The sequence below is a fragment of the Stegastes partitus genome, unplaced genomic scaffold, assembly GCF_000690725.1.
Source record: "Stegastes partitus isolate 25-593 unplaced genomic scaffold, Stegastes_partitus-1.0.2 Scaffold712, whole genome shotgun sequence".
Lineage (NCBI taxonomy): Eukaryota > Metazoa > Chordata > Actinopteri > Pomacentridae > Stegastes > Stegastes partitus.
In genome coordinates, this window is record NW_007578443.1 from 22,757 (window position 1) to 39,358 (window position 16,602).

Sequence of the window (16,602 nt, forward strand, 5' to 3'; positions counted from 1 at the left end):
CTCTCTCTCTCTCTCTTTCTGTCTGTATCTCTGCTGCCTCTCTTTTTTTCTAGCTGAATGTGGCTCATCCGTGACCGGCATGCAAGGGGTGCTGCTCTCGCCCAACTACCCCGGTTACTACGGCAACAACCACGAATGCATCTACTCCATCCAGACGCAGCCCGGCAAAGGCATTCAGCTGCGAGCGCGGGACTTCAGACTGGAGGAGGATGACATACTCAAAGTGAGGGGGTGGTGGGAGTTGCATCCTCCCCCCGTGTGCGCTCGCAGCCTTGTTAGCGTACCTGATCATCTTAATTCACATTCTTCCTCCCACTCGCTATCTGTTTCTTCTCCCTTCCAGGTCTTTGATGGCAGCAGCAATAAGGCTCGTCTGCTGGGGGTGTTTACGGGCAACGAGCTGCTAGACACAACCCTGAACTCCACCTCCAGCGCCATGTGGCTCGAGTTCATCAGCAATGCAGATAACACCAGTAAAGGTTTCGAACTGCACTTCACTAGTGAGTAGCGCTGCCTCTCTTGCATACATTTAATCCTAACATTTCATTATAGTTTGTATATGCTTTATCCAGTTTCCAACTGTTTCATTTGCTGCATAAAAACCTTTTCCCCTTTTACTCTCCCTTCAAGGCTTTGAGCTGGTGAAGTGCGAGGACCCAGGTGTTCCCCAGTTCGGCTACAAACGGGAGGACAAGGGTCATTTTGCAGGGAGCACTGTGTCGTATAGCTGCGACCCAGGCTACACCCTGAAAGGCCCCGAGGTGCTCACCTGCCTAAGAGGGGAAAGGAGGGCATGGGACAGCCCTCTTCCACTGTGTGTTGGTGAGTTACATGCTTCTTAATTGGCTTTCACAGTGTGTTCATGCTGGTGCACAGACCTGTTGGTATATTTCCCATTAGAGTGCAGATTTTCTGGTAAAGATGTCATGTAAGTTCTTTTATTTATTTATTTTTATAACCTTTGTAACATCTTGATGTGTTTTGTCCAGTGGCAGATCCTTTAAGTCTTGAGTACACCTGTTATTACCACTATGTAAACATACCTTTGACAAGTTAAAATGCAGAAATTAAAAGGAAAAATGCATTTTATATAAGCAAAGTGGTTTATTATTAGTTACCTTTTAGGGAATTAGGTTATTTATAAGGCATCAACATTTAAGCTGCACTTGAATGCTCCAGCTAACTGTTACAGTGTTGGTAGCTGAATGAAAGGGGGAAAAAAACAGCTAATCAAATTTTACAACCTTGTATATTTTATGAATAGTCTTTCAACTAACTAGTAGCTGAAACTATCACAGAAATGACTCAGGTCATGTGCTTGTATTTAGGTGCAGTATGTGACAGCAGCTACCTTATGTGTGTTGTTAAGTTGTCTAGTGTCATGTAAGCTTATGTTAATTTCCTTGCATTGCTACATGTTGCATTTTACTATGTTAAAAAAAGGCAAATATTCCAGGTTACATAAAGTTGCATTACGTTGTGTCATAATGTATCACAGTATTTATATGCAGGCTTTTTTTTTTGTTACCTTTTGGCACGCTGCTAATCCGAACCAGCTTTAGTTTTTTTAGCTGATGTCTGACCCAGTTCCTCATCCTAATAACAATGTGAATATACCAGTTCAGGTTTAGAGAAGCGCCGTGGTTTGTTTCAGCTCTGCTATTTTGGGGCATCCATTTGGTTGCGTTCCCAGCACCTTATTCAGTGCATTATCTCATCGAAAATGACGGTGCTCTATTTAGCTTTTCGCATGCATATTGCATCATGATTGCAAATTCCCCCTTTCATGTTATTTATTTATTTATTTATTTTATTCAAATAAGACTCACTATATCAACAGCACCTCTGAGCACAGGAGACAAGTTTTTAACCCCCTTTTCTGTCTGGGATTTGAAGACTTTTAAAATCAGTTTCATGAAGATAATTCCTCCAAGCAAGATTAGCAGAAGACGTACCCACCTGACAGTTTTATTTGCAGAATTCATCTACAATCATCTTGTTGCCAGTCGACACAAACGATTAAATTGCAATTAATGCACACACATTCTGCCTGCGTAGAGCCACACTAATACACCCAGAGCGATTTTTTTTGTACCTTCCCACCAGACAATATTTTGATAGTCATTCAGAAACCAGCCAGAAACTCACTTAGAAAAACAGGCAGACAGGTGTTCTTTGACATCACCCAAGGTGATTAGAATAGTATTGCTCAGCTCCCTTTTCAACCCAGACTGACAGGTAATTTCATGTCTGGGTATAAACAACATTCAACAAACTGTATATACCTGTCCTCCCCACGCTCCTTACACTGCAGATGATACTTTACAGCCAGAGTGAATTTAGGAGCAGATGAGGGACTGTTTCTGTTTGTAATGGCGGAATTATTTTCTGGCGGTGAGGACACGCTGAACACAGATGAGAAGGGTATGGCCAATAGAGGGAGGAAGGAGAGTGAAATGGAGTTGAAAATCGTGGGGAGAGTTTGTGTCCTGAAAGTCACAGAAGAGGAGGAAAAGCTGCAAGGTTACATCCCAGAGTGGCTCTGTGGTGGGCGCACGGTTATTAACAGGGCTGCATTTCAGTCGCATTTATTATTACAATGTATTCCCAATCTGTAAACCAATCGGCCACAACCCTACAACCACCTGCCTTATGTTGTTTAGCTCTTCTCTTGTGCCACCAAAACAGCTCTGACTTATTAGAAACACGGGGCCTCTGGGAGCGTCCCGTGGTGTCTGGCAGCAGACCTTTTGAGTCCTGTGGGTCGCGGGGCGCGGACCCTGTGGATCGGGCTTGTTTTGGTGCATCCCAAGGATGCTCGATCAAATTGGGATCTCTGGGGTTTGAAGGCCAGGTCAGCGCCTCGGGCTCTTTGTTGTGTCCCCTGAGTTGTCCCTGCACTGCCTTGCTGTCAAGGAGCATTGCTGCCATGCATGTATATGAATGCCAGGACCCAAGGTTTCCCAGCAGATCATTGCATTGTAATTAGATGGTCAAGGTTATAAACTTAACTTTGTTTTAACGTTGTGACTGATTGATGTACATTACAGTTCTTGTGTGTTGCACGTCACATGTCTTCATATCAATGTCCAGTTGTCAGAACAGTTTTCCTTGATGTTTTATGCAAAAACAGAACACATTTTCCATTACCCAAGATCACCCATACACGTGGAGAGCAAAAACTGAACCTTCTTTGAGTCGAGGGGTTAGACAAGGAAAGATAACCTAAGTTGATTTTTAGAAAGAAGTATGTGGAGACATAGATTGAAGGGGCAGAGTAGCTGAAGGAGTTACACTGCTACGGCGGCACTGAGCAGTCGTTTCTGAGGTCATACGGCAAGAAGAAAGAGATGGCTTTGTCTTACTGTGATGGATCACCGTCTTCTCTTTTCGCCCCATGAAACAGCAAGTTTTCTTCAACGGAAAAAAGCACAAGAGTGTGAAACGCTCGAAGAGTCGACTAAACCTCAGTTAGAATGTAAAGATGAATATGTTCACACTGTCTTTTTTTGGCATTTTACCTCTCCTTTCAATCTCCTCATGCCTTTTCTTCTTTTCTTAGCGAGTGTAAGCAGAAATGACAGATATTTAAGACATTTTGTAGTATTGTTTTGTGTGTTTGTCCTGATCAGATGTGATCTCTGGTGATTACTGCAGTTTAAGATGGTGTTTAATGCATGAGGGAAATAGAAAGTGTGAGGGAGGGACAAAGCGGGAACGAGATGGGAATATGCATTTGCAGCCATAATAAAACAGCATCTTTGTCAAATGGAAAGTAACAATATTTTTATGTCACTCCGGCTTACCCCTATCCGATAGTCTGTTTCCATCTATGTAAAGCGCTACTGTATTATGATAATATTGGTAGTACTCTAGTTAGTTACTCGTTCCTTCCCGTTCTGTGTTTGTCTGTTTATGTCTCCGTGTGTCTGCCATTGTTGCTGCATTTTAGCACAGTCTGCTTTCCACAGATGGATTTTACAACCATCGCCGTCATCATCATCACCATCACCATCAGTATGACTCCCAGACCTCCATTTTCCTTCTGTTTAAAGGAGCTGTTTTTCCTCCCAGGGGGAAGCAAAAGAAACAAGAACACTTATACCATCCTCTTGTCAGTTAAGATGGCCTCAAAAATGTGAACAAAAACACTCAAAATCTGATGTTGTTGGGGAGTATTTCTTTCTCTCTCTCTCTCTCTCTTTTTTTCCATTCAGAGTAGGAGGTGGTAATTGAAGGAGGGCTGAAAATTGCTTTTCAGTCACAGAGCGTTTCTGATAGCAATTCATTACTTGAGGGTAGAGAAGAAAAAAAAAAAAAGCTCCATTCTTTTCACGGTTCTTGATAAAATGTTTTGGCCTGTGATTTTTGCTTTGTAGTTTCATAGAGGTGTATTTGTGTTGTCAGTTTTCTAGAGACTGAGCTTATGTTGGGTGTGTTTTGTGTGGGTTTGTTGAACCGTCTCACCAAAGTAGATAGAATCACACCGACTGCAAACCGCTATTACTTCGCACACCCGTACGCGAGGCTCGCTGAACGACGCTCTCCTGATGAACAAGTGGTTCGTGTCTTTCTCGGCGGGATGTTTTCCCTATCGTGTTGCTCGCTGATACTTTAATATCACATCCCAGCATCTGTCGTGGAAACACGTGCCGCGCATGCTTTATTCCCGAACGATACCCCCCAAAATACGACGCACATTTTCACCGTGTCGATCCAAAGCATCTTCTTAAAAGTTGCACCGAAGTCTGATAAATTAAATGTTGTTCACTCAACAAGTCCGTCAGCTTTCAAAGGCAACAAGATGAGATCATGGCTGTGATGGTGGATTGCTTTTGCTGAGCCAAGGAGACACATAGAGTGTATTGAGTTGGCTGCTCTCCCTCTTATCATTCAAATTGCACAACAAGATGATGGAGTACATCACATCTGAGTATTTGACTGCTATGTCAATAATTAATAATGATGAGAGGAAACTGATGAGATGCACTTTACTGGAAGCGGGACGGTGCCGTTTCTGTTATGTTAAGTATATTAACCTTGCTGTATCATTTATTAATTTATCTTTTATGCCTTCTTATTCTCCACCTCTCTTCATCCCTCTATCCCTTTCACTCCTCTTTCTAGCCGAGTGTGGCGGCACCATCAAGGATGAGCCTTCCGGTCGTATCCTGTCTCCGGGCTACCCAGCTCCGTACGAGCACAACCTGCACTGCATGTGGACCATTGAAGCTGCCCCAGGAAGCACTATTAGGTCTGAGCAACACCTCTCGGTTTCCTTTTTTGTGTGCTTTCTAGTTTTTGTTTTTGATTACATTGTTCTTTTACAGACTTTCTTTCAATCTACCACCTTTCAATATACTTCCAATTTAGCCCCTTCTTTTTGCAGTGGTATTCATCACTTTCACAGGCTGCTGTGTAATCAATCTTCAGTGAGCTGCTGTTGACCAATAGCTGAGTTAGAACTGGGTGAGAAGAAGTGCCACCTCAGAGCTTTTAGGTTTCGGACAACGCAAGGGAAAGTCAAGTGTTTCAAGTTCATGAATTTGATGAAATTTAAGCAAGCGAAGTCCTGCGGTATGTATTGATTTGGCGAGATGCTTCTTTTGACAAATTGAACCTCTTGTAATTATGCTGTGCTACTTTTTAACTGATACACAAATATAGTATTGATAAATCATTTTTTCCTTAGGTCATTGTCAATCAGTTGGTTAATGAAGTAGTTTTTGTTATATTTTTTTAAACTCGGTGAGCTATCTGGGACTCTTCTGTCGCTAGAGGTGCTAACCAGCAAGCACAAGCCCATCCCCTCTCCTGTTCCTCAGTCAGATCAGACCAGGTCGATACTGTCGTGGTCCTCGATGTCACTGAGCTGCATCTCCAGCGAGTCTCTCGTCCCGCCACACATGGACTCTTGTTAGTCCTTGTCCTGCCCATTGTGAGCTGGAGGGCCACTTCAGCTAGAACTTGCAGCAGGTGGAGGACTGATTCATCCGCCGCCATGCTGAGTTCATTGAGACCGCCGAAAAGGACCATGAACGCCATGAATTGCACCCATGAACGGAAAACTGATACCGTAATTAGCTACGTTGAAAGACGGTGGAGTTGTGTGCATCCACAGGTGGAGAGAAAACTCAGTGACATCGGGGACAACCTGGCAGCTAGGTAAGAAAACTGGTGAGTGACGTCCAGCAAAGATATGAATCCCCCATCTCAGGTCAGAAGTTTGAAAATAAAAGCAGAACAAAAACAGGATTCAGAGATTTGCGAGTTGAACCTTTAGCCTTGAGTAAATGTGATCACGAGTTTGACTAAATCTGTGGGGACGGTTGTGACTTAAATTGAGGATCATTGTCAATATAGCCCACTGATAATCTCATCTCTTCCCACTTAGACTCACTCCAGTAATTCGAACCTGTTGAAAAAAAAAAAAAACACCTCCTTGCTTCGGAGTGCAATCAATGTTTTCCTGCATTCTTTTAACTACAGTGCAGAACTACAAGCGTAAACTACATATTCTTACCACGCGATGATGACCTTGGGAGCATTGAAGCCTGGTAGCATTAGCTTAGAATGTGTCCATTAAGGTACTTAAGACCCCAGACAATATAACGCCATGCTTATGATGTCCATGTTTGTGGCAGTTAAGTCGCACACATGGACTAAGCGTAGTGTGCTGGGTGTATCCCCAATGCAAACTGTGTTTATGCACTGTCATGAAGCAGAAAATGTAAACTAATGCAGTCATCTCGTAAGCCAAGATACTTGAAGGAACAGTGCTTAGGGCGCAGCGCTCTTCAAGGAGAATGCTGTTAAATCCATAAGTACATGTGTATGTGAAGGAACATGTGGCAGAGGCAGGGAATACAATAGATGATTTAAGTGGGGGAGCTATAATCTCTCTCCTCATAAATTGGATTAACTTTTCCAAGACGATCACATGCTCATCATAATACGACATCGTATCTTCGTGACTTATACATTTTTGCATATATATAGCACACAGTCCTTTGTTGTGTGGCTCTGTATTTCAGCACATTGAATTTCAAAAAAAAAAAAAGGTTAAGAAGCCGACTCTGACACTGTAATTTCAGGGTGTTTACATCCACATCAAATGAATTGTGCAGGAATCATGATGCTTCCCCCCTTCCCTCCACATTCCATGCACGTAATTCCCCAATTTTAGGTAACAGAAAGTGGTTGCAAATACAGGCAATAACTGTGACCCGCAGACAACAGTAGAGGTTTAGCAGTAATATTTATTCTGGTAATGCTCTGGCTTTTAATGCAGCCATTTTTAGTTCTTGCTTGTCTCAGGGGGTTTTTGTAGCTTCGGTTCGGTCACTGTTTTATTCAGATCCATTGTTGCTGGAGTCGAGCCAAAACAATGAAAACATGTCCTAATAATATTAGACTGCGCTCTGTGTAGTTGTCTGTTCACTGTAGCCTATCACTATGCACGCAGCCCCGTGTGTTGTCTGCACGGATTTATTTGCGCGCGCGTGCTGCCCCATAGCTCGCACATCTGACATTGCTAAGTCCCTCGCGATTGCTAGTTTAGGTTCATTAGTGCCTTCGCTACCTCTGGGTCCCTGGCATTCCTCTGCAAGGTATGCTCCACATCTATGCCTTTGATCCTACGCATGCAATTCATTATTGAGAAGAATTTGCAATGCATTAGCCCAGGGATTCCTTGTATATCAAGTGGTGTAGCCGGAGGTGGCACACTAATCAAACCGTGCTGAATTTGTGCGAGACCAGAACTTGTGCTTGAGTGACAGTAGACGTCTAAAAAAAAAAAGCCCACGGACTGGTTTGCGAGGAGTTATTGACGGAAAGTGAATATAGGTAGGCGGCGCAGAGTGGAATACAGGCATAAAGAGATAATAACAAGATCAAATGAATAGCAATGATAAGGGAGGCAATGAGCCATTTCACTGATGTAACGTTGGGTTGTTACTGCTGCAGAGATCAAATGAGGGATCTAGGCCACATAGTATACTGAACAATGAAGCCGTAAGTGTTCATCTAAAATTCGGTGTTTACTTTTTAGTGAGCAGCGTGTACTTTAATTTGAGAGGTACGTATTAAAATAAGGTGTGCAGTTTTGGTTTTAACACCCTCTTTTGTTTTTAATGTTCACAAGGCATTGATAGGACTAAGACAGCGTGTGAAGATCAGGGAGACGATTGTAGTTCAGCACAGAACTGAACTTTCTTGTTCTTTCACACACTTAGATTGCACAGTTAAATCAGTACATGCATTGATAATATTTAAATACTCAGTCAGCTGGTAGTTTGAAGTGACCTTTCTTGATTTATTGTATATGACAACTGTGGGCCTTGAAGGTAAAAGTCAGCTTTAAAGACAAAGTCTATGTGCTAATTAAGTGATTTTCGATTTATGGCGTCTCACCAAGGGGTGAAGAATTGTCTTTGACTAAGTCGGGTTACTACTTATTTTAATACTGGGTAGAATGAAGGGGTTTTGGTTAAATATTCAGATTTTAAACTTAGATTTGGTTGTTTTTTTTGTTTTTTTTTCCAGATACAGTTTAACCCTTTATAAGGCACTCACTGAATACTTGGAAACTTACTATTTCAACCCTGCCGTGTTATTGATGGATATAAGAGGACGTGTTTTTTTTTTTGACTTTTTAAAAATAAACTTTCAGATTTAGGTTGCAAAATCAAAGTTAATGCAGTTTCCACATATGATTCCTCCCCCACCTAGGGTTAAAAAATAAATAAATAAATAAATTTAAATAATATGTGGATAAATTACTGTAAAAAATACACATATAAGGAGGAAGGAACATTCATTTCTAAATCACCAGTCACCACTTGTGATTGGTCAGAGGCCTTAGTGACTGTGTTGTCGTGCAGCCGGACCTTCGCTGATTGGCTGGAAGTTACCATATATGGTTCCTTGCCCAATTTTTTATTTTTTTTTATTTTAATTTTTTGCAATTGGTTGCTATGATAAATAGTATATTTTGTTTAGGTTTAGGTGTTCTAAGGGAAGTATCAGTTAAAACTTTTAGAAGATTTATTTTTGTATAGCATGCTGTGTTTACATTTTCTTAAATTTTCCATACCACTTTTTCATTGCAATGTATCCCCCATTTGTCATGGTGCCCTCAATCTCAGTTAAGGTGCTAATATATTTCACTGTGTGTAGTTATTTTTTCTCATGTTACTGGGCCATGAATCTGTCATGTTGTGGGGGTCTGTGTTAAACTTTAAGGTGAAGCTATTGATTATTTTAAGTGTAAAATTTAGTTGAGGTGAGAGTTAGGATTCGGTAGAGGATAGGTATGGTTGGCTTCAGGGTAAGTCTCCAGGAAATACATGTAATGTAATCTCTCTATAAAATGATGGAAACAATGTATGAGTTTATGGCTGCATCTGAGAACCAATTTTAGTTTTGGACCCCATCAAAATAACAATTCTACACAATGAAGTTGCTTTGACTTGGCCTCACTTTTTAGGAACACATTTGAGGAGGTTGTGTTCTGGTAGTTTCACATGAATATTTGGTTCAAGTTGTGCATGCGTGGGTCCTTTGACCTCTGCTTTTATCTTGCAAATTCATTTCCCAGTGTCACACTTTTTTTCATCTGCAAAAATAATAAGAACCTTCTTTTATCTGTATAATAACACTGCTTACATGCTATTACATCATGTGCCTCACAGTAAATGAAGTGGACAAAGATTGCAATGACCACAACTCGGTTCGGATGTCAAAGCGACCCAGATGTGTCGTTTCTTGCTGTCTGGTTTGTTCGGTATCTTTTAAAGCCCATTGTGTGGACGTGTCTCCATCCTGATGAATGATCCCACAGGGACAGTCCCACAGAGGCCACATCCACACATACTGATGAGGTTAGCTCTCGCTGTGACATTGCCGTCACACACACTATCTCAATTAGTTTTAAGAAAAGCGAACGGTCGGAAGAGTATGTTTGCGCTACATCTTTCTTCTCCCTCGTACCACACACATCCACACACACACCCCCACATACTTACTTATTTATCATCTTCATGCACACATACACCTACTCTGAAGACTCCCCACAGGACTCGTGATTGCAGCTAGACTGTTTTGTATTCATATGAGAGAGTCTCGGCTCTCTCTATTTCTCTCTCTATTTCTCTCATATGAATACAAAACAGTTAAGGCAGAATCAAAAGAGACCTGAGAAATCTCTTCCATCCTCCCTCTTCTCCATCTCATCTCCTCACGGCGATTCCTCTGACACTTGATTAAACTATTTTATCTTGTTAAGAGGGGGACCAAGTGTAAAGGAGAGCCCTCAGCCGTAAACTTCAAAACATGGTTTCCTATGATTCCACAAAAACGCTAACTGCACACAGAGACCCAAATTTCCCTTTTTCCTTAGCGAGACATACAGTAACTCCCCGCACTTCTCTCAGTCTGTCGTTTTTATTCATCTCTCCTCCACCCCACTTCACCTCACCCCACAAGTGGAGAAGCTGTCTCTAAGTGGACTTTCCCTACTGGAAACTAACTTTTCTCTCTCTGGTTCATCTGAAAGTAACAACTTTGGAGGACTAACTATGAAGCGTTTAACAAGCGCGACCCTTCACATATGCCGGTAAAGCAAGAAAAATGGGGCGTATCCATAAGGAAAAAATGTAAAAAGACAACAAAGAGGATTGGCCCATTAAAAAGAAAATGCAGTCTACATGCCTTACATGTGTTCTACTGAGACCTCAGAGTACATGAGAGAAAAAGACAAGGATGCTTTCACATGGCAGTATCAACATTCTTTCTTTCTACCCTCCTGCAGCACTCTTATCCTTTTGCCATCTTCTCTTTTTGTCTATCTCCTCATCCCGCCCCGCAGCCTTCGTTCTGTGAGTGACAAGGAGAGATACGCTATTTAGATGCTGTATAAAAGGAACCAATTATCCTAACATGCAACCCACGTCCATCCTATCCATCCGACCGCTCAGCACAAATCCTTACATCCTTCAGAGCTCCCTCTGCTCTCCATCAACCTCTTATCCTGCTGCCATCATCCTCTTCCTCCAGCAACCCAGCAAATGATTAACGTTGGTCTTGTTTTTGTTCCCTCCCTCACCCTCTGATTTACCTCAACGTACCTCTTCTCTTTCCACCCACCTTTTCATCCGCCTTTAAACGCATAAATCTGCGAGCGGAACGTGACGCCGTTGGATGCCTGACAGTCCTGAAAGTTGCATTAGAACATGAGACGCGTCAGCACATGGGCACGGATCCAACACGTGACTGGTGCTTGATGCCGACGTTGCTCATGCAAATCCCCAGAACCATCTTTCACATTTTACTCTCGCATCATCAGCATCGTCTAAGCACACAGGCAATGCTGTACATTAATAGTCTGTACATGAAGGCATACACGGAGATACATATATTAGGAAACATGCTATTTTTATTTTATTCATGCTGGCAAATTCAGTGAAACATCTTAGTGTCTCCTGTCTGGAGTATGGGGAGGTGGAGCATAAAAGGATCACAGTACCTGAGGGTTTCATAACAGCATTTGCATAACAAGCATCTGACTGCTCGAGGCACTTACATGACAGGGATGGAGAACTTTGAACACAACCTTTGGTTGCTCCCGGTGGAGAAAATAGTCAGGATGGTAGTGAAAGATTAGTAGGTCACCGCTGCAACTATTACTAGAATTTCATTATATTTAAAATATCACGCTACAATGAACTAAGACTGTCAGTTATACAAGAAATCGTGCACATATTCATCTTTGTATTATGGATTGATGATGGATATTAAGGGCTGTGAAATATCTCACACATTTTATTAGTTTTTACTGAAGTGAAATAGCCAGAAAATCCTCCCAGAATTTCGAAAGCTCTCATCTTGCAGCTCTTCCTTCCCTCCCCTCTCTGTTCTCAGCCCCACACAAGCATGCACTTTAAATGTTCAAAGATAATCAAGCTAAACGTCAATATGCATTTGTGGCTTCATCTGGGATTCAAGCCCCAGTTCTCCCAAGTCAAAGTTCTCTGTCTACGGCACCGTGCCACCTCGTCCCACTCTCTTTGTGGATTTTTTTTGCTCTTTATACTGCCTCAGTAAAGGTAGTATAAAAAGACTTGTAATTGCCTAAAATCACCCATCATGGGTTAGGTTTTCTAAAGCCTAAAAACAGAACAAAGGGGAGGTAAAGCAGTCTCGTTTCCTTTCAGATCACCTGAATAGCAATATGCTGAAAGGTTAGTATGAATATTTTGCCTGATGATGCCAAAAATATCTTGCCTATCACAGCTTTGTGGTAATCATGACTAATGAACTCTCACTCGGGGGGGAAAAAAAAGAAAAAGTTCTGTGTAGTTCAAACTGCCTTTGCAGCAAAACATGTATTTTATATGATTGTCCTGTATTTCTGCAGGTTACCAACACAGATGAAAACAGCAATTGTAGCATGTGTAAAAGGTTTGGCAGCCTGCGAGTGAGAGCTGTCGAGGAGAACGTCCGTCCTCTACTGGTTCATTTCAGGGTTGGTTGTTGTCCTCTGGTGCTGGGTGCGTTTAATGTCTACCTCATCCGTGTGTCCGCAAGGGTCTGCATGATGTAATATTCACCCAAATCCGTGAGGGTGCGGTACAAAATTTGTGACAGCGCACACTAAATGCACTGCAACTGCCAACTGCACATGCCAGGAAAACAAATGGTACCGAAAACAAATGGTTGCTTTAAAATGTTTGGAGATTCTTTGCGAGGAGATTCAGCATTATCCACACTGTTATAATTCATCACTGAACAAGTTGTAATTAAAGCAGTCGCTGACGGATTTTGGAGGCCCTTTGATTTGTCACTACTTTCAATCAGCAGTGCCAGGACGAAAACGAAACTAAATCTGGCATTGACATGGTTCAGTCTAATCTATGACTAGCTGCTATATCCCATAAAAAAACCCCACAAAATCGATCTTTCGTAAGCAGCCACCGGAGCCCCGTGTGTTTGTTCTGTGTTCAGTGTTGGATCAACGTGACCGTGTGTGCAGCTGACAAATGCACGCATGTTCAAAGTCTGCATTGTTAACCATGATCTAGCCTTCCCCAGGAGTTGATAAAAAAAAAAGCTTTGCTTTTCCACCTACAGTTTTGGATTCAAACCACAGAGTTGTTTAGCATTCATTTCATCACTCTCGAGGATGCTGCTACTTTAAACAAAAGAAATATAAGTCTTCTCTAACTCGTCGTGGTTTATTAACTTTAGGGTTTGGTTGTCTGTGCCACAAAAGTAAACACAGATGTGAGCTCTCTAACTTAAGTTTGTCGACAAATCACAATCAATCCTTTGTGAGGCCCAAAGACTAAGGATTGCTTTCTCTTCTGTCTCTTCCAGCAGCATATATATGCAGTGTTACTGTTTGTCTGTACTGTTTTCACTGAGCTTTGAGTGATGACTGTACTGTATATCACAGGGAATTATCTATGCTTCAGTTAGCAAGAGAAGTGTAAGCAGAGGAGTGAGTATAATGACTAGGATTACTATTCATGCCAGATGATGAAAGTTGGAAATGTGATATGCTGCTTATTGCAGTTGACGGTTGATGTGCGAGTCGTACATATGCGTACCTTTGTTCCTGCACCTGTTTCCCAGGCAAAGGGGCATATGTATTGGCGCGTAGTGCAGCATACCCTTTAAAAACACCTAACAGTGCACATTTATGTGAATATTTACCGGTGCGCCTGTCTGCATCCGTTTGTTTTATGAGCGCTTCTTTCACAAGCATTGCGACAGGACTTGTCAAGTAGGTTATGTACAGTATCCACACACAACACATTGTTGAGTAGCCTCTGGCTGCTGCTCACACATCAGACAGTATGGGAATCGGAGTCTGACACCAATTATGCAGAAACGGTGGGAACTTGTTGCTAAACCCGACATATCAGTGCGTTGCTCTTTCTCCTCTGCATCATCTATAGCTCAAGGCTCTCTGTGTGTGTGTGTGTGTGTGTGTGTGAGTGTGTGTGTGTGAAGGGATAAGGATACTAAAAGCACATAAAGTACCATGATTTCCTCTGGATGACTGGGGCAGAGATTACCATTCGGCTCATTGAATTTAAAAAGATGTTTTGAAAAAAAATGAGCACTGGACGGATCTTAAGCTTCTAGACAAAATAGTAGAATAAATACAGCTCCACACACGAAAAAAAATGAACTGTAGGTGCTCTGTAAGTGTTCTATTACAGTAATTGTGGATTGACAAAAACTGCTGTTTGCTATTGAAACATAAGGGAAATTGCTGTTTTGCCAAATATTTTTTTCTTAGAAATGTTCAGAATAAAATCATTTCTGTGATGGATTTTCATATTAACTGACAGAGATTTTCACAGAAGCACAAAATCCAAAAATTTTCACATCATTCGAACACTTGTGTACACAATCCAACACATGTGGTTTCATTTCAATAGCAGAGCGCCCGTCCCGGTGAGCCCCTGTTTAACCGGCACATTGAAGAATCTCTGTGAAAGCTCTTCAAGATGTTTCATCATCTCAGTGGAGCGTTTGAAGCAACATTAGAGAGGCTGTTTTCTTTTGCTGTTGTAGAAAATTACACAATTTGATAAATGCTTTTACCTTGTGTCAAATTCAGCTTAACACATTTTACTTTTTTTTTTGGAAGACATCACATTTAACTGTGTTATGTTATTTTGAAGGCATGAGGCGGCACTGTATTTAAGATTGAATTAAATTAGTTGACATAAATGAGCCCCGTTTTCAGAATCTCCTGAATCGTTTGAGACTTTGCTGCAGAAAAGCGCCGCCGAAAATACGGCTTGTCTTACAATAAGTACTTAATGTTAAGTTGCTCATGTCAACATTACCGTTTTTCTCTCGTTTGCTCAGTTTTAGTACCGCTTTCTATCCCTTTAGTCCTGCTGAGCCCATCCAAAACACATGCTTAAACATGCACAGAACTCCAAGCGATGCATCATTATAAATCCGCTGCATCGAGGCCGGCGCACTTACGGAAACACACACGTACACAGCTACAGCGCATTTCACATCCATCGGACCACCAACAGGCTGACAGCTGTCTAAGCTAAAGTGAAGAGTAGGTATTTTGACAGCATCATCTTTCTGATGTCTAGACTGAAACTATTAAATGCTGTGGCAGACGTATCTGCTTGACTGACATTGCGGAACATCCATTGAAAGCTCTGAATCTGGCGTCTGTGATTTGCTTTAAAATGCTATTTGTTTTCCTCCTTTACACTTGACCTTAACTGTGTTTTTGTTGTTCCTCTCTTCTTATTGCCTCCTTTAATCACATTATTACCTTGCGTGCATTGATTCTTTTTAAATAGTCTGTTTGATTTAATCCGTTTATGTGCTCCTCATTGTCTCTGACTCATCATTTATTGCATTTTAGAAACGATGACTTATGCTGCTAAAAGCCTAGATTTGTCCCTTTTTACCTTTCTGCTGTATTGCCATGATGATTAATTTAAAACGCCATGTAAATCCAACAAAATACTGAAACTTGATCATAACCTTGTGGAAGGGTAGCAAATGTAAAGGACTTTTACAATTCCCCCGCTCTGTGTACCACCCACATTCTGTGACAAAACAACTGCAGCCTTGATTTTTCTATTGATTAAAACTGCACGAGAGGGACTTCTGCAAAAGTTACCTTTCATCAAAAGGTTTTTTGAGGTTTTTTTCAACAACTTGAAGTGCAAAAAATGAGTGTGAGCATAGCTACAGTCAACTTTTCTTCTTTTTAAAAAAAAAAAAAGAAACAGATCTTTGTATCCCTGAGGTTGCTTTCTGCAAGGCTTAATTTTAAGGGGGATTGGGCTTTTGGGTTGAAGCCTAAATTCCCCACAGAGAGTGTCATCCATCAACTGTCAGGTCCTCTAAAGTATCTTGTCTTGGCCTTTAAACAGCCTGCATTTCCTGGTGTTCCACACGGAAGAGGTCCACGACGTGCTTCGGATCTGGGATGGGCCCCAGGACGGAGGCGTCCTGCTGAGGGAGCTGAGTGGATCGGTGCTGCCCCCGGACGCCCACAGCACCTTCAACACTGTCAGTCTGCAGTTCACCACGGACTTCTTCACCAGCAAACAGGGCTTCGCTCTGCAGTTTTCTGGTGAGGAAGAGAGGATTATGATGCAGTGGGAGGTGATGGGAATGTGTGATGAGCACGAGTGAACAAATTCACCTTTCGCAGGTTAAACTGTGATCAAGGACAATTAAATCTTATTTCCATGCCATTTGATTGATTAAGCCTTCTCTTGCTCCTGCAGTCTCTACTGCAACCTCCTGCAACGACCCGGGCATGCCTACTAATGGCACCCGTGGCGGCGACAGCAGGGAGCCCGGGGACCATGTCGTTTTCCAGTGTGACCCCGGCTACATCCTGCAGGGGGCCAACAGGATCACCTGCACCGAGATCAACGGGCGCTTCTTCTGGCAGCCAGATCCTCCCACATGTACAGGTAGTCTTCAAACACAGCTTGCAATCAACAGTGGCACTTAAGGCAGCTTCACCGAAGGTCGTATTTTCCACAGACTTCCCACTCAAGGAACATGCTGAATAATAGAGAAATGTTGATGCAT

At 42.1% G+C, this 16,602-nt stretch overlaps 1 protein-coding gene across 1 annotated transcript in view; it reads left to right on the top strand.

Annotated features, from left to right (window-relative positions):
• The window catches only part of csmd2 (CUB and Sushi multiple domains 2), a gene marked incomplete at its 5' end in the record, with an annotated part of 113,610 nt that overhangs the window by 21,084 nt on the left and 75,924 nt on the right, over positions 1-16,602 (top strand). Inside the window, 6 exons of the mRNA XM_008291065.1 lie at positions 54-223; positions 344-500; positions 631-822; positions 5,128-5,254; positions 15,930-16,132; positions 16,290-16,481. Of these exons, the coding sequence (XP_008289287.1) occupies positions 54-223; positions 344-500; positions 631-822; positions 5,128-5,254; positions 15,930-16,132; positions 16,290-16,481 (1,041 nt within the window). The remainder of the gene's footprint in view (positions 1-53; positions 224-343; positions 501-630; positions 823-5,127; positions 5,255-15,929; positions 16,133-16,289; positions 16,482-16,602) is intronic.